General features: G+C 40.0%; 1 protein-coding gene across 1 annotated transcript in view; it reads left to right on the top strand.

Annotated features, from left to right (window-relative positions):
• The window catches only part of LOC111328227 (basement membrane-specific heparan sulfate proteoglycan core protein), a 48,293-nt gene that overhangs the window by 4,516 nt on the left and 16,518 nt on the right, over positions 1-27,259 (top strand). The window contains exons 6-42 of the mRNA XM_088731468.1: positions 43-225; positions 468-4,947; positions 5,478-5,563; positions 5,816-5,902; positions 6,046-6,176; positions 6,263-6,374; positions 7,552-7,656; positions 7,913-8,040; positions 8,343-8,429; positions 8,666-8,724; positions 9,057-9,124; positions 9,538-9,678; positions 10,026-10,217; positions 10,289-10,381; positions 10,534-10,617; positions 10,719-10,837; positions 11,262-11,373; positions 11,672-11,791; positions 11,874-12,001; positions 12,475-12,561; positions 12,992-13,047; positions 13,423-13,499; positions 18,322-18,462; positions 19,095-19,280; positions 19,583-19,675; positions 20,297-20,380; positions 20,653-20,771; positions 21,051-21,162; positions 21,513-21,629; positions 23,210-23,337; positions 23,414-23,500; positions 23,644-23,705; positions 24,212-24,481; positions 24,739-25,014; positions 25,094-25,366; positions 25,453-25,725; positions 26,746-27,015. Of these exons, the coding sequence (XP_088587594.1) occupies positions 43-225; positions 468-4,947; positions 5,478-5,563; positions 5,816-5,902; positions 6,046-6,176; positions 6,263-6,374; positions 7,552-7,656; positions 7,913-8,040; positions 8,343-8,429; positions 8,666-8,724; positions 9,057-9,124; positions 9,538-9,678; positions 10,026-10,217; positions 10,289-10,381; positions 10,534-10,617; positions 10,719-10,837; positions 11,262-11,373; positions 11,672-11,791; positions 11,874-12,001; positions 12,475-12,561; positions 12,992-13,047; positions 13,423-13,499; positions 18,322-18,462; positions 19,095-19,280; positions 19,583-19,675; positions 20,297-20,380; positions 20,653-20,771; positions 21,051-21,162; positions 21,513-21,629; positions 23,210-23,337; positions 23,414-23,500; positions 23,644-23,705; positions 24,212-24,481; positions 24,739-25,014; positions 25,094-25,366; positions 25,453-25,725; positions 26,746-27,015 (9,226 nt within the window). The remainder of the gene's footprint in view (positions 1-42; positions 226-467; positions 4,948-5,477; positions 5,564-5,815; positions 5,903-6,045; positions 6,177-6,262; positions 6,375-7,551; positions 7,657-7,912; positions 8,041-8,342; positions 8,430-8,665; positions 8,725-9,056; positions 9,125-9,537; positions 9,679-10,025; positions 10,218-10,288; positions 10,382-10,533; positions 10,618-10,718; positions 10,838-11,261; positions 11,374-11,671; positions 11,792-11,873; positions 12,002-12,474; positions 12,562-12,991; positions 13,048-13,422; positions 13,500-18,321; positions 18,463-19,094; positions 19,281-19,582; positions 19,676-20,296; positions 20,381-20,652; positions 20,772-21,050; positions 21,163-21,512; positions 21,630-23,209; positions 23,338-23,413; positions 23,501-23,643; positions 23,706-24,211; positions 24,482-24,738; positions 25,015-25,093; positions 25,367-25,452; positions 25,726-26,745; positions 27,016-27,259) is intronic.

Raw genomic sequence — 27,259 nt, 5'->3', positions numbered from 1 at the left:
ATCAATTACTCCACATCTTAATAATAACTTTATTTTTTCCAGCTCGCTCTAGAATTGAAAACTGATGCCCGTCTCACTGATGTGCCATTGGTGGATGTGCATGGATCTGAAGTGTCCGGTATTACCTATAAACGGGATCCCTTTAGCAATGGGATATCAGCCCTGGTTACGTCGGAAGGAAAATTACATTTCTGGGCTTTGCCAAAAAAGTTTATGGGCAACAAAGTAAGGTTAACATCAAAGTTTGCAATGCATACTATGTCACGCTGTTGATTTAAGCAATTTTCATACTAACAGAGTTGTGTTCTTTCATTCTGTATCTTTACTGTAAATTAAACCTGAAAATTTGTACGGGTGTCGCGTCTAGGTACTGAGGGATGGCTTACTGTAGAGATTTTAATTTAGCTGGCTGTGTAAAAAATATATACCTTCTAAGAAATTGAATTGCTATATTTTTTTTATCGCAGCTATCAAGTTATGGCGGAAAACTACGTTACACTGTCAAGAATGTCATTGGCAATGCATCGGCGAATGAGGAAAATGTTCCATCGAGAAAAGTGAGAAGTGCAGGAGAAATGCTCAGTTTAGAGGCTTTAATAGACAAATATGCCACCGATGATGTCCGCGACGTAGAAGACACTGACATTGACATCGACACTGACGCATCAGGAACAGAGGACCCTTCTTTGGATGTTTCAGAAAATACTTTGTCTATTCTTACGACGCAGCTTACACCCAGTAGAGTTAAAGAAACTCCACCTATTTTACCCGAAACTAACGCAACGTCAAAACATCCTATCAGTTCCGATGACTCCAGAAACGTCACAGAGAATTCTGGAGCCCCAACTGCAGCAACAAACTCCGCAACTGAACGAACAGGAACAAAACCTCCACCAACCATGGACACGGGAAATATTTTGACAACACCAACTGTAGAAACAACACCCTCTGTAGAGGTTGACGGAGACACCGACCTAAATATTCTCTCGGAAAATGAAGAAACAAAAAGAGTTTTTAGGATAGTTTCCACTAGGTCCGAGCTGCCGGCAACCACAGCAACTCGACTGACGAAAGGGGAAACTGTACCTTTTCAAACAACTCGAGCAGTTTCTGACGGGTTAATCGCGACATCGGCAACTCACACTTCTCTCACAACATCGAATCCTTTGCCTCAAAGTCGCGACGAAACAACCCCAACTGTTTTCTTTTCATCCCTAAGTACCCCGGAACCTACCTCGAAAGCTATCGCAACTACCCCAAACACGTATGACACAACAAAGAGTGCATTAATAGGCAGTGAAGAAGCCAAAACAACATCCTCAACTTACGGCAGCGACAGTCCAACATTAGAAATGGTGACAACAATACCAGACATAGCTTACACGACAACTAATTTAATATCCTCGAGGAGTAATTTACTAGAAAGTTTTCCCTCCGAGCCTAATGCACCGAACAATGGTCAAGATGGGCCACCCACCAACGTACCTTATTCGACTTTCAGCACTTCTACAAAGACGAGGCCACCAGAAACGTTTTCCACAGCACCTAGTCGAGTCACCGATATACGAGAGGATTCAACTACTGCCGCTGCAGTGCCTTCAGCTCACACCACCACGGAGCTTACTGATCATCCATTGACAGAAATGTCGCAAACTCCCCTCCCTAATACGGATCACAACAGCATCGAGAGGGCTACCACGGAATACGTTTCAGTACCTCCACATACGTCTGGAACGACAATGATAACATCGAGTGGTGCGAATCAAGAAATAATTAACACCGAGTCGGTTTCAGCTGACATTACTGACGTTCCTACTTCGAGAACCGCCACAAAACCAAATACGTTTCACAGTACAACTCCTGAATCAGCTGTCACCAAAAGTGATACAACTGGCATTATATCTTCTTCCCAGTATGTTTTCAAAACCGCTTCCCATAAAATTAGGACATTGTCAGGCGAGGCGAATGATAGCGAAGATGTCATTACCACTGCGATATCTCCTTCGGCTTACAGCAACGAACAACTTTTTTCGGAATCTTCGCCATCCGTAACAGATTCGTCTTTAACCAAAATATCACCGGACGGTGAAGATACATTAACTGCCTCTGATCTTCTTCCTGCTTCTATCACACACTCGCCTTCCACACAAATACCAGATACTTCTCATACAAGGAGAGTATCAGACACCTCTTACACATTAACAACTTCAGTCGGTGATCGAGATGAAACCACTGACATCCCGAGATCTTCAGACTACAAAACTGATATTCCTTCTTCAAAAACCGTGAGATCGACCACAGACCCTTCTTTCACAACAACCAGTGAATCAACCAATGTCCAATTTGAAACAAGTACCTCGATGCCTCCCTTATCCTACAGTACTGAGAGATCACCAGATGTATTTCACTTAACAACGAAAAAATCAACGGATAGTCCAGATGGACCTCTTACCGCCGATGTACAAGTACCAACTACTTCTTACAATTTGACGGGTACCTCTACTGCTGGCAAAGATGAAGCAACCACTTCCACTGATCTATCAGTTATTAGAACGGAAATGCCAGCTGCTAAGAAAGAAATAACAATAGCACCTAGAACGGATGCAACTTCTGTAGATGGTCAAGATGAAACAACCACTGCTTTTCCTTCTTCAGCCTATCGCAGCAGCATTCCGCCCTTCAAAACCGGAATAACTGGCGCTGCAGATGAAAAAAGGAACACTGTACCTCCTACGACGTACAGTTCCAACCAAGTAGCCCCAGAATACACCAAACAGTTACCAGATGGAACAGACACAACATCTGTCGATGATCAAGATGAAACAACCACTGCCTTCCCTTCTTCAGCCTACCGCAGCGGCATTCCACCCTCCAAAACCGGAATAACTGGCACTGTAGATGAGGAAAGGAACACTGTACCTCCTACGACGCACAGTTCCAACCAAGTAGCCCCAGAGTACACCAAACAGATACCAGATAGAACAGACACAACATCTGTCGATAATCAAGATGAAACAACCACTGCCTTTTCTTCCTCAGCTTATGGCAGCAGCATTCCACCCTTGGAAACCGGAATAACTGACACAGTAGATGAAACAAGCACCACTGTGCCCCCTACGACGTACAGTTCTAACCGGATAGCCCCAGAATACACCAAACAGGTACCAGATAGAAGAGACACAACATCTGTCGATGGTCAAGATGAAACAACCACTGCCTTTCCTTCTTCAGCCTATAGCAGCAGTATTCCACCCTCGAAAACTGGAATAACTGACACAGTAGATAAAACAAGCACCACTGCACCCCCTACGACATACAGTTCTAACCAGGTGGCCCCAGAATACACCAAACAGGCACCAGATAGAACAGACACAACATCTATCGAAGGTCAAAATGAAACAACTACTGCCTTTCCTTCTTCAGCCTATAGCAGTAGCATTCCACCCTCGCAAACCGGAATAACTGACACAGTAGATGAAACAAGCACCACTGTACCTCCTACGACATACATTTCTAATCAGATAGTCCCAGAATACACCAAACAGGTACCAGGTACATCTTACACAGAAAGAGGTGTACCTACTGATAGCGTAAATGTCAAAATCATGACTGTAGTTCCATCATCCTATATAAGGGAAGGACCAACAACAGACTCTGTAACAACCAAGTCGAGTACGTCTTATTCGAGTACAACACCGGTCCCTGGTGAAGATGGAACAGCCACTAACGTGTATCCTACACCCCACAGTACTGCTGGACCTTCCTCGAAAACGACAAGAAAGAAACCAAGCACGTCACCTTCAGACGTGGTGTTAGTCGATAGCGGAGATGGCTCGACCACCAAGCTTCCTTCTTCAGGTTATAGTACTGACACGACTACCTTGACAAATGAAAAATCAACGATACCTGATACATTTTACACCCCAACGAAATCGTCAACAGGTCAAATCGATGGTGGGGATGAAGTGACAACTGCTGCACCTGCTTCATACCACAGTACCGATAGAGTCACTCAGAAAACGGTGTCAGCTATCTCCGGCGAATCCCACACGAAAACAGTGGTAGCCACCACTAGTTACGGAAAAAAAACCGATGGAACGGGGAAACCAACCTCAGAATCCGTATCGACCTTATCTGTTACCTCCTCTACAGGTCCAACATCGGTCGATGGTGATGATGGAATAACCACTGAAATCCCTCCTTCAGCATACAGTACCGTTGAGACTACCCCGAGAACAGATGGGGTAGTAACGGTCGATCGCGAAGATATATTGATCAGTACTGTCCCTCCTTCAGGCTACAGTACTGACACAAATATCATGACAACCGTAGCAACGATACCAGCAACATTTCATTCATCAATGAAAGTGCCGACCGACCAGACCGGCACTAGCGATGAAAGAACCACCACTGCGCCCTCCACATCCCGCAGTACTGAGACAACGATGGCACCTACCACTGGTGACGAAACAGCAGCATACGTAGCAGAGAAGCAGACCTCAGAAACCCTGACAACATTATCAAGTGTGTCTTACGCAAGCACACCACCTGTCTATGGTGAGGGTGAAACAAACACTGGCGAGCCTTCTTCTGGCTACGGTGCTGATGGGACTACCACGACAGTAGCTAAGCTGCCAAGCTCTCGCACAACGGCGACAGCAACTGCAGAGGCATCGAAAACGAAAAAGATAATGGCCATCATAGGTAACGAGGAAACAACCAAGGCTGTGCCTAACGTGACTTACAGCAGAAACAGCCCTTCCTTTACAACAGTGTCGACAATCACGAATATATTACAAACAAAATCAAGGGTACTGACAGGAACAAATGATTTTATCACCACATCTGTGCCTTCTACAGCCTACGGTACTTCGACGACTTCTACGGAATCCACATCGTCTACCGCGACATCGACAAGAGAACCGACGTCGCAAAAAACAACACAAGGTTCGTGTTTATTTAAATACAAAAAAAGACACTCACTCAACGACATTATGAATTATCGTATTGCTTACCAGGTTATTTAATGGCTCTGTACCGTTTACTCCTTTAATTTTGTGCACTTCAGGTGTTTCCAATCTTAAAGTTACCCTTTTTACAGGTGATGTTGCAGAGATTAAGATTCTTTTCCATGAAATAGTGTCTTTTAACGACCACAATAACTTGTAGAGTCGGCGAAGATTTTTATCCAGCAAATAACATGTTCGCCACTTAGTGTTGTACATCCCGTTGCTTGTGTAATGACGATGGGACTGTGCGTTGCGCTCCACTCTCTATTGATGATTTTCTTATTTTTGAAGATAACGAAAGAGAGTTAGTGTCCCGTGCACTGGTGGAAAACAATAATTCTACTTATGAAAAGAAAATATTCATATTAACATGATAACTTCTGTACATGACACACAAGCAGATCCCTCTCCTTTTAACATCGCTGAAATGTTAGATTCACTGATCATTATGATGCAATGATCTCTTAGATATAACACCCTCAACCCCTGTAACTCAGCCCACAGCCTCTCCACCTTCCATGGTTGGGAAAGGAACAGAAGCAGTACGGATTATGGTATGGATTATATAAAAAAGTTTTTTCTAGTGCATTCGAGCTACAAGGCTAATTCTATAAAATCGTTCAGGTGACTTCAATCATCCATGGCGCTTGAGAACCCAAGTAGATATCATCTAGAGAATCAAGTGAAAGTAATGCTCAGCTGATGCGTTTAGATCAGGCAAAGTTTGAGTGATTGCAAAATAAACAGGGAAAGAGAGTTCGTGCATGATAAATGAATAATTTTTCTTTCCAATATTTCACTTAAAGGGAAGAGATGGAAGCGTAATTGTCTATCATGGAATCCAACCGGGCTCTGGGAATCACAAGGCTACCATTGAGATCAAGCTCACTGAGGTATGAACAGTTATACTGAAATTAGAAGATATTTTTATCTAAATCATTTTACTAGTGGAGTAAGTCGTTGTGCAAGAACATTTGACCATATTTTTAATTACCTCGCGGATTAAGGATAGATTGTTTATTCCGCTCTTTCTTAGGAGGGATGGCGTTCAACTGATGGAGTGCCAGCCTCCAGGGAAAGTTTCATGAGGGTGTTGTCAGATGTTCAGGGAATATTCATAAGGGCCTCTTATGACCATCGACGCTCCACTTTAGTCGAGTCAGTTAGGTACGTGATTACTTCGTTGTGACTACTACGGGAGATATCTATTTATTTAAGAGTCTAACGCTGACGTCTTTTTACTCTTTGGCAAGCATTAAAGATGTCTCTCTCGATGTGGGATCTCAAGAAGACGCAGGCCACGGCAAAGCGTTATTGGTAGAGAAGTGCGAATGCGCAGAAGGCTACGATGGACTTTCCTGCGAAGTAAGTTATCGATCCAGTTTTCATTTTATCTATGAAGCAAGGAATCAAAATTTGTATAAAGCAATCCCCACCTAGTCCCTAGTCGCAGCTATCTTTAAATTCGTTCTGACGAAGGGCTAACGCTCAAAACGTCAGCTTTTTAACTCTTTATGGTGGCCAATTTACAATTTCAGCTTAGGTAATATTTCCAAATTACCTTGTTACCCCCACTGACGCAGCACCACAGTTTCTTTAGAAACTTACCACCTTTATCCTTAAATAGTTTAACCTTCGCGCGGGTTATGCAAGTGACAAACTGTTCGCTCGAATTCACAAGTAACGTTACGTTTTATGCTGTTTTGCCGTAGTCCCAAATCGTCAAGCAAAGGTCTACTTTCAGCGTTTTATTCTTATTTCCTATTTTATTCCTACGTTATTTACAATTTTGTAGGTAGTTGTTCCATTCTTCATACGCGATTTTTGTAACATTTATTCTAGAAACCACCGGCAATGACGCGTATAGTTTAGAGTTTAAATCCAGAATTAAACTCCTTTACGTCTTGAGATTGTTTATAGTGCGTTGGTTATAGAATGCTTTTAAGTTAATGCAGAATTAAAGTTCTGCATTAATTTAGATATTGGGATATGAATCACCCTGCGTGGCTAGCGCAGATTTTTTTCAACGCTATTCTTCAGTTTGTTTTTCTGAAAAAGAACGCGATGCGTAATACTTTGCAAAGTTTTGAATGAACCCGTTTCGTCTGCCATTCTACAAAAGGAACTGCGATGAGGATTCAGAGGTGTTTAATGCTTTAAAGGGTACCCAGAAGAGATGCTTATTCCGGCGAAAAGACGGCTTACTAAAGAGTGTTGCTTCTTAAAAACGCACCAACGGACAAAATACGATACATTATTTTTCTCCTGAGTTTTTTTTGTTACTTCATTTGCACTTATTTTGTGCTAAACCTAAGATATTATAGCCTTTTAGTTGTAAGAAAATTATATCCAGAAACGCAACGTCATACCAAGAAAATTTATAGCGATTTCCTTGTTGGAAATAAGCTTATAACAAACTTGAATTCTCGGACGGGTGCTTCTGAGAGGGGCATGTAACAGGTTGGTTTCACACCAGTTGACAGTTGACCTGGTCAAAATCGTTGCTCTTACTCCTCCTCTTCATAATGGTTTCTTTTTATAGTATTGTTCCCCAGGCTACACGCGGACTAGTGATGGACTTAATTGTACGAAGTGTTCGTGTAATGGACATTCAGATGTTTGTGACCAGGAAAACGGCACTTGCTTCGTAAGTTACTTTGTTTCCTCTCGAGTCTCCGTTGTAATCTATTATCGAGATTTTAAATATGTTTGGGCCATCTGAAGTGTGCTTTTTGTGTTAGAGATTATTAGTAATCATCAAGATCACACAAAGACTTACGAGAATAAATTTTTATTAACTTCAAACGATAGTTATTTGAGTCTACGCTGTTATGCGTTCCCTGATTGGCCTTTTGCCACTATTTTCGTTTCTCAATGATCTCACGGCCAAATTTTCCATTCAGGACTGCCGTTACAACACCGAAGGGTCGAACTGTGAAAGGTGTCGACCGGGTTACTTTGGAAACGCCTTGACAGGAACGTCCACTGACTGCAAGCCATGCCCTTGCCCGCTGACCATATCTCCAAACCAGTACGTCACCATTTTTTTCCCTTCAATTTTCATATATCCTCTGTCTCACGTGGTATTGTATGAGCCAATGCGAAATACCAACATGCGACGAACGCAGCAACATATGATAAACAGCAAATTTCGTCTATTCTAGTGGAACTTTTGCTCGGTTCTTGCAGAAGTGAAATAACTTGGTGACGATTTGGTCTACATCTTCGTGATGTGGCCGTTTGTAGTATGAAAATACTGAACGAATATCTTTCACTAGCGTATGTCTATAGAAGCTGACGTTTCGTCTAAACCTCCTGATACCTGTTTTCCAGGTTTAGTCCAACTTGTTTCTTGGACAGCGACGGTCTTCCAACCTGTGACGCATGTCCTGTAGGATATTCTGGACGAAATTGCGAGATGTAAGTGTCATGTGTTCAGCGGTGCCTCTGGGGACTCACAACTCAATCAAAGTGCGAGGAACGCCCTTCATGCAGTTTTTTCGTTTATTCCTGATGCGCTTCAAAATCTATTAAATTGTATTGTAATCTTTATGCGTTTGATAAACAGTCGATCGCACAACTTTAGCCAGTTTTCATTCATTATATGAAACTTGAGAAGTTTTAATGAAATCCGCGTACTTTGTACTTACTTATAGATGTGCAATGAACTACACAGGAGATCCCATGATACATTATTCCAGATGTGAAATAGCAGGTAACGCCCGAATTTATCTGTTCTTCAGCACCATAAATGTTTTGAATAAGTGAGAACAGAGATATTGTAAACATAGTTGCTATGTAAAAAGTGGTTCTTAGGCTGACGATGCAACTCGTCGAAGGAGCTTTTGTAACCTATTCACCCTTGTACTTAGGTCAAATTGATTTTTTTTGTTCTATATTTTTTCAATTCTGTTTCATTTTCTTTACTCTCACTTTTCTTTTTCTCTGCTGATGCCCAATCAGCCAATTAAGATTTGTTAATTTTCATGACCAGTTTAGTGACATACTACAACCATTGTTATCCTTTTCCGCTACTTCTTCATGTAGCACCAGTAGAGTGCGACACTCGCGGCAGTTTAAACCCTGGCTCTGACGCTCGGAAATGTCTGTGCAAGGTAAAAACGTAATGTCTCTGCATTTTTCGTCTACTGTTTTTTCATGTTTTAGGTTGAGATCATGTTGAAAGTTCCCAAAAATTTGTATTTTTAGTAATACTTTTTTGGGCCTATTTCTAATTCCCCGCATTCATATGAATCTCGACTACTCAATTGTCGGAATTAAAAGTCCAGTTTTGTGATGTTTTCTCCATGTGTGGAGCGGCATTTTTAGGTTTCTTAAGGATTTCCATTCCATTTGCGGTGAAGAGAAACTTTACAAAATAGATAAGTTTTCAAAGTTTCAGAGAGTCCTTAAGTGAGTCTTAACTCGATCCTTCCTTACGTAAACTATGACTCCTGATAACACGAGCGTTCTCTTCATTTGAAAAGTGTTTATGAAAGCTATCCTTCTGCATCGTTTACCGTTATAGCTAAACGTCCGTGGTGATGCCTGTGACACTTGTAAACCAGGTTCTTTCAATTTACAAGAGGATAATCTCGATGGCTGTACACCATGTTTTTGCAGTGGAGTTTCTGACAGCTGCCAAGGTGCTAAGCTAAACAAAACTCAGGTTAGCAACAAATGCACTCATTGTTATTGAGGAATTGAAGACAAAATCGAATATTAGAGTTTCAGTGGTTTTGAGGGTTGAGGCTTTAATTCTGAAGGAGTCGTAGGAGTGCACAGAACTCCTTTAAACTACAATAATGTGTATTCTATAAAGTAAAAACTATTACAACATATAGCATATACTGAAAAAAACGAAAGGATGTACTTTTACGTTCGTATAGATTATGATGTGACTACTCATTACTGCTATATTGTTGCAGCATCCAATTCGTTAAAACGATTTCCTGCAACGCAACTTAATTGAATCACTGTCGTATTAATACAGTGATAAACGTCCTCTTTTTTTAGATACGTACTACATTCTCTGTGGATGAGCTGAAAAATTTTACTCTGGTCACATCAGACCGTACCCCAGTAAACTCTTCAGATCTCTTTGTTAATCCCCTGACGAAGGAACTGACTTTTCAGTCTTTTGTGGAGGAGGGTATTCAGGGGGAGATTTTATACTGGAAACTGCCTCGAACATACACTGGGAATAAGGTAAGTTAAGAAAGACTTTAAAACGCGGGCGTGAACGAAATTTAAAGTTTTTCTCATATTTCTGTTTACAGCTTACGTCATATGGAGGTTTTTTTAGCTTTGTTGTCTCGCACGAGGCTAGTTCTGATGGAAAAACACTGTACGCGCCAGATATCATCTTAATTGTGAGTACGACCAATAAGTAAAACAGACTAGGCCATCTACCCAGAAATTCATAGCCTCCCAGTCAAAATTATGACTTTGGAATGTCATTAATTTTTTTTTGTTTTTTGTTTTTTGTTTTTTTTGTTTTTTTGTTTTTTTGTTTTTTATCTAGGGGACAGACATAACACTTCATCACTACAAAAGAAGTCCTACAGGAAACAACCGGGAAGGAGGTTACCAAGTCATGTTTGAAGAGGTTTAAGGCTCAATTCTTTTACTATCTCCTGAAGGTCACTTTAATTTACTTGATACGGAAATAAAAAAAAGGATTTCTGACATTAAATCTCACTCTTTCAGAACTCCTGGACTGACAGCACCAATAGAGAAATATCACGAGACCAAGTTATGAAGGCTTTGCACCATATCGAGGCACTTTTGATCAGAGCTTCTTATACTACTGGGATGCTTCAGACAACGTATGATCAACAAAATACTTTTCTATCCATTAGTTATTCGTTTGTTTTTGCACTAATTGCCCTTTCAAGCCTCTTTAGCAAGTGAAAATTAACAATTTGGCTTAAAAAAGTTCAATTTGCGTTTACTTATGGAAATAACGGTTTTGTGTGAGCTGTTCTTTCGAAAAACATTTCCATTTTCATCAGTTGTTAAATATTTGATCCAAACTTGTAGAAAATTTGGATGGTGGTAGAAACATGCTTCCATGAAACACTTTGTTGTGAATAACACGAGTATCCTTTCCCATTCCTGATTTCCCATCCTCTGAAAGAGCCACCTGTAGAACTTTTAGGAACACAAATCAACTCCAGATCCTAATTTCAATTTGATATCCTGTCTCTTTTCTTGGTTTGTGTATGTGTTCTTTGCTTTCTTTCGCCCCAGCCTTCGGGAAGTTTCCATGGACACTGCAACTAATGCGGTCACTAATCAGCCTCGTGTTAGCTCGGTTGAGCGATGCGCATGTCCAGCAGAGTACCAAGGTTTATCTTGTGAGGTAAGTTCGACTCACCTTGATAACATCCCTTTCAGAAAACTGGTCACACAATCCTTGATGTTTCCTTTGAATTCTCATCAATAGCATATTTGTACACCACGTTAATTTTTTTGTGGTGAAAACGTTACAAATTTGTCTTCCTTTTCAAAAAAGATAAACCCGAAAAAATAATTTAGCATTCAATGATACTCGCACTCCGAGTTCGATGGATAAGTTGCTGCCTTGTTGCAGCCTTGTTACTGTTTTGTCACTAAAAACTGTCTATTCAGTGATAACTATTCTTTCTTACGTTCGCCAGTCTTGTAAAGCAGGTTACTATCGATCACGTGGTGATCCACACTTTGGCGACTGCATTAAGTGTGACTGTAACGGGCACTCACGCGATGAGTACTGTGATCCTGAAACAGGAGAATGCAAGGTAAGCCAGTCCAATATATCATGTGGCCTCATGATTACCCAGAGGCTGGACATATTACTTTTCTTGATGTTTACTTCAATAGAATTGCCAGCACAACACAGAAGGGTTTCGCTGTGATAAGTGCGTGACTGGTTTCTATGGAAACGCAACAATTGGCCAACCATCAGATTGTAAGCCTTGTCCTTGCCCCATGACATCACCACCAAACAGGTAAGAAGGGTGAAATTAATAGAACTTCTCATGAAACTTGATCCCTTGATAACTTGTGCGCCGTGCTGGCTCGAAACAATTTCGACCTCTCCGAAACTTCCGGCATACATTTACGGAATTACCCACCGAAACTCGAAACTCTCGATAATTCATAAAGGGGGTAAGTCTCTAAAGAAACCGTGGTGTTGGTGTTGATAATGTAAATTGGCCACCGTAAAAGTTTAATAACTAAACCTTTACGCTAGCCAATTTACATTATCAATTTAGTTGATAAAGCCAAATCATCTCGATAATTCAGTTCATGTTTCTCTTCAGTCATTAAGAAATCCTTTATAACTCGCACCAGGTTTGTCCTTTCGAGTCAAAACAAACAGAATTGTAATCTAAAACATTAAAAGATATTTTTAGCAGCTGTGCATTTTTTCTTTACTTTACATATTGAACATTTTTATTGTCTTTGAATTCTCTTCCAGGTTCAGTCCTACATGTTTCATGGCAGAGGATGGAGAACCGACCTGCGATGCATGTCCACCAGGATATGGGGGTAGAAAGTGCGACAGGTGTGTTAAAGAAGAAAAAAGTTCTTATACTTGCCCTTATATCACTTGTAACTTCTCATGAAGACTCACCTCTCCAAACTCGTGCTAATACTGGATGAAGGTTAAGATTGACATTTTGTTATTGTGTTCAGGATTGAGAAGTATTAGCGAATGTTACTTTATGAATTAATGCAAGTCCACTAACGACGTCACTTGCCTGCGTTTTAACACCGTTGCTTCCCAGCATTCTTCAATCAATTCTGGTCAGTAATGTTCGTGCTCCGTACATAAATTTACTTTCTTCAATGCACAGTGAGCTCTTTTCCAACCATTCCTCGTGTCCAATCTTCGATCCTGTCCATCTCCCGAACAGTGTCTCGTTATCGAGCTAATGAACAGTTGACAGTTAATAAGAAGACATTCATAGTAAACATATTCACATTATTTCAAGGTGCGTTAAACCTTATGTTGGTAATCCAACCGAGCCAGGAGAAAAATGTAACTTAGGTGAGAATTTAACAGATGTTTATTTTTTTTTAAGTTTTCCTATATCAGATAGAATTGTTAAACATGGAATTTTTTAACTAAATGTATATTTTAAGACAAAAAATGGTCAACTGACAAGCTGTTTTACCATCTGCAAAGTTGATGCAACATTAAAACGATTGGTATATTTGCCTCAAACATATTTTTTAAGTATACCACATCATTAGGGATATTCAAGGCTTAAATTTGTTTAATTCCAATAATGACCAGAAAGGCACCCTTATCATACTGAATCAGTGATTGTTATCATTTCAATTAGGAATTCACTCTCACCTTTTTTTTATTTTATTTTGTTTTGCTTTGCTTTTGTTGTTGTTGTTGTTGTTACAAATTTAGAGGTCGACTGTCTATGTGATGTTCGTGGCTCGATCAACAGTTCTTGTGATCCTATTACCTCGCAATGCTTTTGCAAGGTGGGTGATAGAAAAAACAAATCCTATTTAAGGCAACCCGCGTAGTGAGCGGTTTTGTGTGTGTCCCTAAAAACAATGAGCGACCAAGCGGCCAGCGGAAAAATATGCTACCTCTCTTTTCCGTCTCAAGCCTCTCCCGGCTTTGCCCCTTGATCACGGCCACGCCGCTTGACGCTTTAACTGTGGTATACCGAGTCTTGCAAGATATGACCATGTGTTGGGGGAAAAGAATGGGTGTAAGGAACAAAATAAGCCTTACCACTACAGAAAATCAAAACAGGTGTGTTCTTTATTTCGAGACGGACTTCGTTTGGCTGAGTCACGACTTCATGATGTCATAAGGGCACACGCTAGTGCTGAGAAGACGACACGACCCGTTCAACTTCATATTTCACTTTTTAGCAGGATACTGTTACATTTGGCACGCGACTTGCGTCCGAAGTTATAGTGGTCAGTTTAGCAAGTGGTGATATGCTCTGTTGACCTATAATATCGAATAATATTTTTGAAGTGTCTCAATGACGCTCGCGCACTTTTTAATTCAGCGCGTTGTTTTACTGTTCGAGTGTTGTGTCGGGAATTTCACCAAAAAAAAAGAGGTAGTGAAATTTCTAATGAACTCATCTCTTTCCCATTCTATCGGCCCTTTCTTAGCATGTCAGTGTATTTTCAAATTTTTGATTTCTGGTGACACACCTTCTTAAATTGGAATCATTCATGCGGCGTTTAAAACCGTTAGAAGTAATTTTTTCAAGCCTTGTTTCCACTACTACATAAGTAGGGTTTATTACTGCGAGGATCGCTTTCATACATTCCGTTAGAAGGGTGTTAGAAGAATAATTTATATAGACTTTTATTTTAACTAAAAAGTTTCGCGTGCTGAGCATTTGTTACCCACTGCAGACCTCCTAAACCTAACTCCATTTCTCATCTGTAGTATACATTTTTTTTTCTGTTCAATTGAATAGCGCCAAATATAGATTGCTCTTTTCCTTTTCTTTTTCGATCTCCCTGTGTATGGGGCTTTCCGTCCATCTAAAAAGCGTTCTTTTTGTGATTGACGATACGAAGTTTAAAAAATTAATGTAACACGAGCTACCAGTCTTCAAGACGTTTTTTTTCGACCAGATAACCGTGACTCGCTCGTCAAAAGGACTTTCGAGAAATTAGCATTTCGGACAGTGTGTAAAGTTCGTCTCCCATACAGACATCCTTGTTATCGCATCCTTTGCTGTGTGGAGGGTAATTTGCTTCTTCCGTACTTGATAATCTTTGAAAGGTAGATATAGCAGTAAGTAAATAATCTGGGCTCAGTTTTGTTGGTTGAAGTTCAGATTTCTTATGTTACGCTGCAGTTAACTTTCATCCAAGACGTGACCCGAGGAAGTTGTAGACGCAAAAAACGGTATCTCAGGGATCTTTTTAAACCTATTATCGTCATTATGTACCATTAAATGGGTATTTCTTATCCACAGCACAAATGTTTTACGTTTAATTGTATGCCTGTTATTTCTTCCAATTAGTAGTATCGTTTTGTTTATAATAACCGAAGATTTTAGCATTTGAGTTTCCTTTTCAGTATCCTTCATTAAATGTTTTTCGCTATTTAAAAACGCTGTTCTACACAATAGCCTGTAATTTCGTTGACATTCATTTTCGTTCTAGCTAAGTTTTAGATAGCATACCTGGTCTGTAAGAAAAGCAACTCTAAAAGGTAGGCAAATATTGGTTTGTTGTAAGCAAAACAATGCATTGTCTTTCTTTTCAAATTGTCAATTTATAATGTGATCACTTCAGTGAAAGCATGTTAGCTGTGATAAGATCGGATGAGAGCGAAATTCCACAGGAGCAACAAAAGTTGTCGTTCCCATGCATCGAGATATCAACTTCCTGAGAAACCGGACGTTCCCACGATCCTTGATTTGAAAAATGTCTTTTTTCGGCTGGGCCAAAACCTAACTATGTATACAACTTTTCGGGAGTGTAAAACATTGTCTGGATTTTTGAATTCTTCAATCACTCTTTTTCGTGACCGAGGGTTAGGTTAGGAAGGCCATTGATAACCTTTCCATCATTAATTTGATCTAGTAATTGAAAGTTACTCGTCTAAAACTCTTCTCAAGCTGTTCTTAAAAGAAAATTATTTTTGAACGCTGTGGATAATTTGCGTAATGCAAACCAATACGTAAACTTAACGAAAGTTTCTTTCAACTTAGTTTCCTCCTGACTTTGTCTCGTCGGGCGCTTTGTTGTGCAAACGAGGTGCGAAGATGCCGACAACGTAACCAGATCATCACTTATCTTGCGTGCTTTTATCACACAGACAGACCATGGCAAGAGCCAAAGGCTGTCGGATTGAATTTCAATTGACACTTTCCTTAGTTGTCATGCTCATCAACTGTGACGGGATTTGAGAATCTTTCTGTCGATCAAACTATTTCCAGATTGAACTCCTATTTCAAGGAACTGAACTCTCCTAAAGAGCCTCAAAAACGGATTGTAATCTTGAGTGTCATCTAGTCAGCTATCTGTCATAGAGACCGTTTGGGAAATCTTCCGAGGGAAAGCTGCTTATCCATTTAGACATAAAATGAATCACTACTTCTTTCTGATTACTGCTGCTTTCCTGCTTTCTCTGGTTTGGATTTCGCCCATTTCATCCAGGGTAAGCTAAGCCACTTATTGATAGATTAGCCCTCCTAAACCTAAAGTCATGTTTCTGAAACAACTAATGGTACGGCCGGAAAAGGTTGTATACCAGATACTAGTGAATTCGCGAATTAAAGGGCATCTACAGCTGCTCCATATTACACTCTCAAAGAGTGTTACGACTGCATGATGTTTTATGTAACGTAAGTAAGGTTTTTCCTCTTACACCATTTGAGGAGCTGTTCTTACAGAAGCAGAAATTAAAGATTAAGCTTTTAATTAAAACCCGTACATGCCCACCCAGACAGAGGTGATTTCTCGAACAGATGGGATAATTTTCAGATCCATCGTTTAGTTTTTTTCCAAACTAGGGAAAGCTTCGTTGTGCTCATGTCTCCAGTTGAGTTTTAAACTAACTCCGTGAAATTGAATGGTTGTAATTTTTTATTGGTGAAGTATGCGTGCTCCATTGAGAGTGACCTTTCACCTGCTTGGTTCTGTCAGTTTAATGAAATGAATGGAAGAAAACTCAGACTTTTTGCTGTCATATATTTATGTTGTAACATTAACCATCACTTCCTCTTTGCTATGGCATTATTCCATTTTCCCTGTACCTTATGGTTCCTTCATGGATCTCTTCCTCCCTGTTTTATGTAAATGGTTTTATACACGCACTTTTTCCTATCTTCTTTTCACATTTGATCAATCTTTGATTTCGCAAGGACCTTGAGCTAATGCCCAATGATTGCCATTTAGCAGAGGCCAAAATAAACCTAGTATTGTGACATAAGCTTATCTTACCACCCGACAGGGCCGACATGTTGTTTGATAGGAAGTGCTCGTGCATTATTATCGTTTACAATGTTGAGTGCCTTCTGACAAGTGACAGATTAATGTAATAGTTTAGTTGACGACACTTCGCTGTTCCCGGTGAAATAGTACGCTGGGACTAAAAAACAAGATCAACAATAATTACGAGAAGCTCTAATCTATTTATAGCAACGTTTGCTGGAGGTAACGTTGGCTGGGGGCAAGATATACCCTATAAAATATTTGGTGGATATTTACAGGGGCCGATATCTCTCTTTCGTTAGAAATTGGATACGAATCAAATATCAATTTTCCGAAGCAAAAGCAAAGCCAGCAGCACCAACTTTCTTCATATTAGAGCCCAAAGCCCAAAGGTTTCTCTTTGAAACAAAAAAAAAATAATCCCCTTGGCTCCATCTTCTTAAAATGATGTTTAATAATAGGATGAAAATATGCTGATGCTGTGAGATCTTTAAAACGAAAGATGACTCCACTTGGCGTCAAAGGATGATTTTTTAGAGCCAAGAGCTAATTGATGACTCGTAATAGGTCATAGTACAGTGTCAAGTACAGCCGGAGTCCAATGAGTAGAGAGAGGCGACTATTTTATGTTACAAGATCGATAACTATTTGGCTTTTACCTGCACAGATATACTGATTCTTAGATAGAGATGTTTCTTTAGTTTCTCGTCAAGGAACAAGGAGCAAGACTGGAACAATATCCTACAAATGAATCAGTCGATTCATGTAAATGTAACAATTTCAGTGCAGAGCCCGAAATATCACGCAATTTATTGTCACTCGATCTCGCTCAAACAACTATTAAGGTGATTCCCACGAATGGCCCTTTCGGCTACAGCTACTTTCGTAGCCCTCAAGTGGATCAATCACTTGATGACAACGTCCAACTTGACCTCTAAGACAGGTTGATTTTGGGATCCTCTTGAATTTTAAAGCAACTACAAACCAATGATTTTTTGATATGTCAAATGGCTCCTTCATTCTATCAGAAAGAAAAAAAATCGTCGAAAAACATCGTAAAATTTACACTGAGACTGGGGTCTCCTTCATGAAGGATTTTTTTCTAGATCAAAGAAATGAACTTTCCACTTTCATCAAGTTATTTTCACGGTTTCTGAACAGCGTAGTCAACATACAACGCATTGAAAACAGCTAAAATTCCATCAACGCCGGAAATAGCGCAATAACCTGACTTATGTTGGATTGCATAACCAACAAAAATATCGCCATGTTTGCAGAAAGGTTGGTTAGAATTAATATCTAGCAAAATGCATTGCAACTCTTTCATATTGCCAGTCTCTGTTGTACTCATGCAATTATTGCTCGCCTCTTGTCTCCACAGAAGCATGTTGAAGGAAGTAAGTGCGACAGGTGTAAGCGATCCTTCTTCAATTTGCAGTCGGACGATCCCGAGGGATGCGTGCCTTGCTTCTGTTTTGGAGTCTCTGCTGTTTGTAAATGCGCTGATTATTACAAAGACATAGTAAGTAAATCATGACTGCTATAGTATTATTAACCGTACCCAATTCGCAATTAGCCAATCAAAAGCTGGAGATGAAAAATAATTTTCAGGTCAAAGGCTTCGCACACTCTGTCGCTATAAAGAGGCATACAGCATTTCGGAAATAGCCTATTGTTTTCAGTCTTTTAAAAAGCTTGAGCATGAGAGTAATCTTCGCAGTAAAGAACACTACTTAAGCAGAAGTAAAAATAAAGCCTGGAAAAAATTCAGGCTCGAACGGGAGTTGAACCCATAACCTTTGCGTCGATACCGGAGCATAAAAAAAATTGGCTTCTAAACTTGATTTTCACCGATCATTTGAGGTCTATTTGATAATTCCTTTAGGAGACCGCTGAAGTAAATTCCCTTTTGCAAAAGAGTTGAGAATTGGGTTCTTTGAAACTTTCTCCAGGTTCTCTCTCTCAAGGCGACCTGTTTTATACCAAAGGAAGAAACGATTCGGATGCGATTTAAAAAAAGCTTAGCAATGGCGGAATCTTGATGGAAAATTCTTCCAGAAAACATTTTTTCTCGTACCTTGCTATACTACGCAAAATGTCCTTAGTTCCTGCAACTTGGTAATCTCTTAATTACACTTCAAATTTATATTTCAGATTGGCTTGCGCATCGCCCTGTTGGACGGTCCAAACTACTTACGTCTCTCGGACTTATCACAGGACTCTATTATAAATTCTGGCTACAAAATAGAGGATGATCCGGGACATTATGTTTATAAGTTTGACAAACCACCGGCAAAGACCTATTACTGGTTTTTGGGAGAGGAATTTAGAGGGGACATGGTGAGTTCACTCTGTAGCTTTCCAACCTCGACTAGTCGATTCCTTTTGCCGTTGACTTGTTGGCGACGGAGGCGAGTCACCTTTCAAAACGTCTTAAACTCCTGTTGTTCGTGTTCACTTGATAACGTGGTATAGGCACTGCTAACTACGGCCTTCAGTAGGAGCTCTGAAAGCTCCACCATCTATTTTTGTTTTCCGCAGAGGGAACTCCGACCGTAAACATCCCTTTCCCGCTTCATATGATAACGTTTCTACTCGTAAAGATCAAAGGTAAATTGACTGATCTCTTTTGATTTGTTTAGATCACAAGCTATGACGGTATCTTACGATACACAGTTTCTCACGAAATGCAGCCCGGTGGTGAGCTGACCTCTGAAATTGACGTCCAGTTGAAGGTATTATTTGAATTTTAACTCACCAATAAGTGGTGCTGTCGTTCGTAAATTCACGGTGCATGCTCTTGATTCTTGAATGCTCTGTAATGTTAATCAAACGTTTTTAGTCCAATCTTCATTCTTGGTCTCGTTTTGTTTGTCGGTCTAGTTTCGAAAATTATTGTGCTGGAGGTATCAGTTCCAAGTTTTGCGCTTTTCAGACAAATCTGGTTTCCGTTGCCACTAGTGTAATTTCGTGTTTTGCGCAGAAACGCCAAACGTTCACAGCTACAATTATTATCAATTTTCTTTCTTTTTAAAGCGAATAGATTATTGCGGCTGTGTGAAAAGTTGCGCTTCTCGTCGGTGTATTGCGCTCAAACGCTATTTTTTCCAATAGAAAAAAAAAAAAAAAAAAAAAAAAACAGGAAAGAGCAGAAGAACTCGCTTCCAATCAAAAACGCATAATGCAGATTGCCTTGGCTAAGAAAATGGAATTATTTCTAAAATGGGTCGCACACCTGCAACTCGGTAAAAGAACCAGAGAAGCGTACCCACTAATTTTAAGTTAACAGTAACGCTTCTTTTTCGATTTACATCTGAATTTGTTTCGATGGTGTGTATGGCGAATTTTTTTTTTAGGGAAGAGGGAGAGTTCTAATATTTAATCGTAGAAGAAAACGAGAGGCAGGAAAAACATTTACAGAGGGCCTTAAACTATCAGAGGTGAGGAGTTAACCAAATAGTCCATGCAACGTTACAGACCTATTACATGTTCCAAGCAAGCAATCCATTTTTCGACATCGAAGGCAATCTGTTGAATACAGGTATATCCGAACGAATAATCTTGTCAGTTGCTCTGATTCATGGTGTTAGTCATCAATTGAAGGTATTTAAAGTTAAAGATAACATTTTTTGTCAGGAGGAAGGAACATAACAACCACGTACAAGCTAGTCTCTTTTCTGTAAAAGTCAAAATATCTTGTTCAATCATACAGGGTTGGCTGAGGTACCCGGATAACGCTAGAACGACCAGAGATGTTGTGATGACAGTTTTGTCCGCTGTGGAAAGCATCTTGGTCCGTGCGACATACAGTACAACTACTACACAAGCCAGGTCACAATTTAGTTACTTTAACTGTAACATATCTCTTTTTACTCTACTGTAACATGTTCACTCATAATTTTACACCCTCTAATCAGTGAAATACTTCATATTCCATATATTATTTACACTAATATTTACTGCAAGAACAAAATAACTTACGCAACTAAGATTACACGCAACGCTATAAAAAGGTTCTTTAGTTCCCTGTGTTACCTTTTTTTTACCTGTAGGTAGCCTTGCGTTCACGATGTGAATCAGATCAATAACGTTATTTTTATTTTTCACCAGCCTTTATGCAGTCAATTTGGAGAAAGCTGTACCTCAAGAAACGGGTCTTAGAAAAGCTGAGAAAATCGAACTATGCACATGTCCACCGGAGTACACTGGAACATCTTGTCAGGTAATCTTAGAAGCTCACAATAGAAAATAGTTATGTGAAGCGTTAGAGAATTCTAGCATTCGTTTATTTCGTTGTTTCAAATCTCGAAGACGCACCGTTGTTCGTTTGAACTTCTTTCTACTTAAGAAAAATGAGATTCGATGCTCGACTTTTCGAACTTATAAAGAATTTTTTTCACTCAGTGAAAGTTGATAAGCAAGCTTTTATTTTGGAATATGTGTAGAGGTCCATTCATATGCAATGACAAATTAAAAAATCTGAGCAATGTCTTGCTTAAACGTTACGCAAATCCTTCTGTACGAAGTGCGGTCATAAGACCATGTCAGTTTTGGTATCATTTTATTTTGCAGCGCTGTGCTCGTGGATACACTCGGACTTACCCTGCAGGCTCAGATTTCTCCCCTTGTGTTCCATGTACTTGTAATCAACACTCAAAAGAATGTGATCCAGAGACAGGAAAATGTTTAGTAAGTAAATACCACTTAAGCGGTAGTAATTGCGAGGAACTGCATTAAATTGCCGGTACCCATTTAAACACCTGGGTGGAGAGAGAGGCAGTGTGAGAGTAAAGTGTCTTGCCTAAGAACACAACACAGTGTTCCGGCCGGGTCTCGAACCCGGACCACTCGATCCGGAGTCGAACGCACCAACTATGAGGCCACCGCGCCTCTGCTGAGGGTAACTCTGCGAGGGACTGGCATCACATCCAGGGGGAGTATAAATACTCGTAGTCTCTTCATGCTACAGAAACCGGAGTTAAGCACCGGCCTGATGGGCCACTACGCTCGTAAACAGACTTTACCAATTGCGAGGAACTGCAATGCCTCAAATGTAGTCCGATACACTGATGCATATCCCAATATGCATCTACAGATTGGGAGCAGGTTAATTCTTACAAATGCAAAGGCTATATACTTTTTCATTAGAATCTGTCCAAAGACAGTTACTCGGCACGTTATGAACTAAGTAGGCTTCTAAACCCTCGGGGTCGGTTATTGAAACAAAGTTTAGCTGTTGTTTGACAAAACCTCGTCCTAGGGAATCCTCAATTTCGCTGAACCTTTGATTGGAACGTTTTTTTGGGTGTTAAGAGGGCTGAAAGCTAATACTAATAGTAGAAGGACTTTTATCTAATCTAATCATCCCTCTTCTAGACAAAGCCTGAGGTCCACTGATTCCGTAAAATCGCGGTTTGGGTTAGACCTCGTGTAAATAACCGGTCCTAAGTACTTTCAATTGCTCCTCGATCGTCTCGGCCGTCATTTCTCATTTAATGAAATGAATGAAATCTTTATTTAAAACATGGTAAAAATATCAGTATGACAATAGAAAACAAAGAAGAAATTCATCTTAAGTAAAATTTCTATTAACTGGTTTACATATTTGCCGTGCGGGAGCCCAATACAGAGAGCCATTTATCAATTCTTCTCTTGAAGATGCGTAGAGATTTTGTAGTGCGAATATCTCAGGAAGATCGTTCCAAAGAGAAGCTCCGCTATAACTGAAGCTACGTTTCAGGAAGTCAGTTCTTGGTCTCGGCAAGTGCAACCTTTGGCTTGCGCAATGAAGATCAAAGGACAAGGTTCTCGGGGTGAACATGTTACAAAGATAATTTGGGGCGAGCTTATTAACGCATTTATCCATTAAATTTGCCGTTTGCTTCGTCCTTCTTATTGAGAAGTTATCCCAGCGGAGAGAATCGAGAAGATAGCTGGAGTTCGTATTATAACTTGACTTAGTAATTACTCTGGCAGCGCGATTTTATAGTTTTTGTAGTTTCTTACTCAGCTGTTGAGACAGGCCATCCCAAACAACACTACAGTAATCAAAATGGGGTTCGATAAGACCTTTGTATATTTTGATAGTGGTGTGCATTAAAACGAAAGGTCTAATTCGCTTCAGTGCACCGATACTGGAAGAGACTTTTTTTGAGATTGCGTGTATGTGCTCCTTCCAGGATAGGTTTTCATCTTTTATGATAGATAACTATTAGAGATAGTTTTTCGAGGTGGGACATTCTATATCTAAATATTCGCTTTTTTGTCAGAAATGTGATCACAATACCGCAGGCTCCAGGTGCGGGAGATGTGCAATCGGTTTCTATGGCGACGCGACTAAAGGCACACCTCAAGATTGCCAACCATGTCCATGCCCTTTAACAGTCGCTTCGAATCAGTGAGTAAAGAAGTGGATTGAAAAAATTGGTGCCGGTTACAAGCTTTCTCCATCAATAATTTGCTCTCTTAAACAGGTTCAGCCTGACCTGCAAAATAGAGTCAGACGGTCTACCTACCTGCACTGGGTGTCAAACTGGTTATACAGGCAGGACATGTAATAGGTAAAGTCGTCTTAGTTAAAACTATGAAGTTTGTAAATACGAAATGTATAATTTTGCTGATGATTTTCTTGTGATGTTCGCCTATCAGATCACTTTTTTAGATCGTTTGGCGATCGTTGTAATGTCAAATTTATCCTGTTTAGATGTGCTAAGGGATATTCCGGGGATCCTAAAAAACCTGGCCGAAAGTGTATCAAGCTACCAGGTAAGATAACTGGTCATTTAGATAGAATCTAGTGTTCGGTTGTTGGAATGCTACTAATGAGAACATTGTGCACACGAATACAATGAACTGAATGTTGTCATTTCCTGGTTAAAAAATAAATAACCGAAACTCGTAAATAGGCGAGAAAATCCTTTTACAACCATTTGGTTTTCTATGAAGTTGACCATGCACAGATCCTTTGCTATATTCAGTAAAACCGCTCACTTCCATGATAACCAGGGTTAAGGTAAAGGTATCTGAGTGGTAATCTCTGCTCAGAGTCTGATTACAAATTAGTATGCCTATCGAAAAACAATAACATGTGTCTCGCAAAAAAAAAGCCTTTTATGTTCTCTGTCAGTAACTTTGTATTGCTTGCTTCCGTAGTAACGAGATGGGTATTCCTCGAAATATGGTTTTAGATTAATATCTTAACAAAGAACACTAAAAAATATCCCTTATACCAAAAAATTGACAGTTTGCTGTGTCATTCTTTTTTTTTTAAGCGGGATTCTTACCAATTGTTATGATCAGGCCAATGAAAAGAACCAAGACAGAGGGAGATGACGTTAGGTTTTACTGCTTTGCCAAGGGAAAGCAACAACCAAGAATAAGTTGGTCTCGAGAAAATGGCAAAACGTTACCCAGCAGGGCTGTTGTGTCTGGAAAAATCCTGTCGATAAGTAGAATAAGGAAAGAAGATGAAGGAGAATACGCGTGTACTGCGAGAAACATATATGGCTCTGAAACTGGTACAACACAGCTGAGGGTAGAAGGTTAGATGCACAAATTATTTTTAGCTCGATTTTATTTACGTGTTCAACCTTTTCAGTCACAACCCCTTATATAGTGTTATTAAAGTGGCTTCTTGTTTTTTATCAAAATGTAGTAAAGGTGATTTTTACACAGGTCTTTTATCGTTATCTGTTAAAGTCTTCCATAACCATTAGATAGATGATCGTTTTCCTAAATATTTGGAAGGATGGTTTTGATTGCCTTTCTCTTTACCTCCTATATCGTGTTCTGGAATTAGCTCGCCGTGTGGATCCCATAAGCGTAACAGTTTCGCCAAAAGTCCTTCACGTTCTTTTGGACCAAAAAGCTCAGTTCAAGTGCAGAGCAAAAAGTGTGACCGAATACACCTTACAGTGGACCCAAGGAGTGTACGGAGCACTTCCTGATGGGGCCGAAAATGATAATGGTGTTCTAACGATCGATCGCGCGCGGGCCATCCATGGAGGGTCCTACACATGTACCGGTAAAAATGCCAACAACGAAGATATGGTAACCGTGCAACTGAGAATAGGAGGTAAGAATGATTCATACCTAGTTGCATAGCTTCGGACATATTATAGTCTATATTAACCTATTTCTTTTTTCCTTGTCAGTAACAAAGCCTCAGGTCCTTATAAGCCCTGCCAGTTTGAGCGTGCAAGAGGGAGATTCTGCTCAATTCCGCTGTTCGGCGTCGGGATTTCCAGCTCCGGAACTTCAGTGGCATGGTGGTCCTGGCGGTGAATTGCCATCGGAAGCGAATACAGCCAACAGTAATGGGCTTTTGATCTTTGACGCGGTGAAAAAAATTCACAAAGGAGAATACTTTTGTACAGCATCTAATTTGGGCGGAATCTCCAGCACTGGAACGTTCTTAAATGTCTCAGGTACGACGGTATTTTAAACTAAATGAAATTTTCATGGTCACTCTCTCCCTGTGACAGCATGCTTTCATTTTCACCTGTTTTCGTAGCTTCTGGTTCTCCCCCTATAATTTCGGTTGTGCCCAGTTTGATGACCGTTTTGGAAGGTGAAGAAGCCTCGTTTCAGTGTACGGCAATAGGGGACCCACCACCCACAATTCGATGGTCACGTGAGAAGGGCCAGCTTTCTCCGTCCTCTACTTCTTTAAATGGTGTTTTGAGCATTTTCCCGACAAAAGTTGAAGACGGCGGTGCATATGTTTGTACAGCAGCTAATAAAATCGGAGTGGATGGGGGTTTGGTCACTCTCACTGTCGAAAGAGGTAAGTGAACACCATTGAACAAAATCTTTTCTGTGTCCTTTTGGAAAAGCGGTAAATACGCGAGTTAGACGGAGACATACGAAGGCATGTTGCAAAAGGTAGTAAAAAATTGAGTCCTATACAATTCCTTAGATAAACCCAGAATATTAAGTCAAATATCACAAGTGCGCGTCGAAAATAGGCACTAGGGAGTCAAAATTAAAATAAAAATATTTTTCCTAATAATTTTGAATGGCGTGTTGACCCTTGACAGTCCGCCCTCGACGTTTTAATGTCGACCCTTGAATCTTGACAAAAAGGCAAAATAATCATAAACGACCTTTTAATTAAGACATCTGTTTCTCAACGTGCCCTTTAACACACGTTTTTTCATTCATCATCTCCCGTTTCAAAGCGGATTAGCTGTGCAGCTGTTTGCCCTCTTGTCTCTTTCACTCAGCATAAACAGGAAAAAGGAAACGACTGCAAGCAGGATGATTGAATATGAGTCGTGTGTGCACAGTTGCACGTAGTAAAAAGCATGGCATCGGTATGCTTCAGCATCTTTATCGTAAATGGAGCGCTTGTGTCGCTGAAAACTGCTATAAGAAAACAAAGTTTTTCTGTGATATTCAATTTTTCGGACCTAGTCGTTTGAGTAATGGGTCGGAAATATAATCCCACGATTTTAATACTAGGTTTGGGGAGACCTGCTTTAGACTTTTTCAGATATGTTTTGAGTATTCTCGTTACCTGTTTGCTGTATAATGTCTGGATATTATAAGGACAAGTTACATGTCAATCACTTCTGGGAATTAAAAGGTTAAAGAAAAGCTTAAACATTTTCAAGGTAATGTGAAACAATAATTCTTGTTTTTAGGAGACTGATTATTAACTAATTTTTGTTCCTTTGAACGAGATTAAGGGGAAAAGGATTATAATAAAAATGTTAGCAACAAAAGGATACTAATTGGAAAAGGAAAAATAAATAATATCGGCTCATTCAGGACATAGTTAGTCTAAAATGTTCCTTATCTTCAGATACCTCCGTGCCTCCAACTGCGTTGGTGTCACCAGCAAATCAAACTGTCGATGAAGGTTCTTCTACCAGCTTATCGTGCCAAGTGACAGGAGATCCTTATCCCTCCATAGAATGGAGGAAGGTTGGTGGCGAGTTACCAAACAACCACTCTATTCTCGGTGGATTATTGGTAATCCAGGAAATAACGAAAGAGGATGAAGGCATGTATCTATGCTTAGCTCAAAACAAAAAAGGTGTCAAACAAGTTACCGCCTTTATCAATGTCAGAAGTAAGTAAATAATTCAATCTTAAGTTAAGAGTTATGACCAACCAAACATTGTTTGATATTAATGATGGGATAACAACGAGCTTTACTTTTGTTTCGCAATCGTGAAAGGAAGGTCGTCATGTAAGGGGACCTCTCATATTTTTTCTTTACCGGTGCAATTTGACCAGACATTACTTAAATTACATTACAAGTGATTAAGCATTTTTCTAATGTGGTTCGCTCAGAAAATTTCTCTATCGGTGAT

This window comes from Stylophora pistillata, chromosome 8, assembly GCF_964205215.1.
Source record: "Stylophora pistillata chromosome 8, jaStyPist1.2, whole genome shotgun sequence".
NCBI lineage: Eukaryota > Metazoa > Cnidaria > Anthozoa > Scleractinia > Pocilloporidae > Stylophora > Stylophora pistillata.
This window is presented reverse-complemented; position numbering and strand designations above follow the sequence as displayed.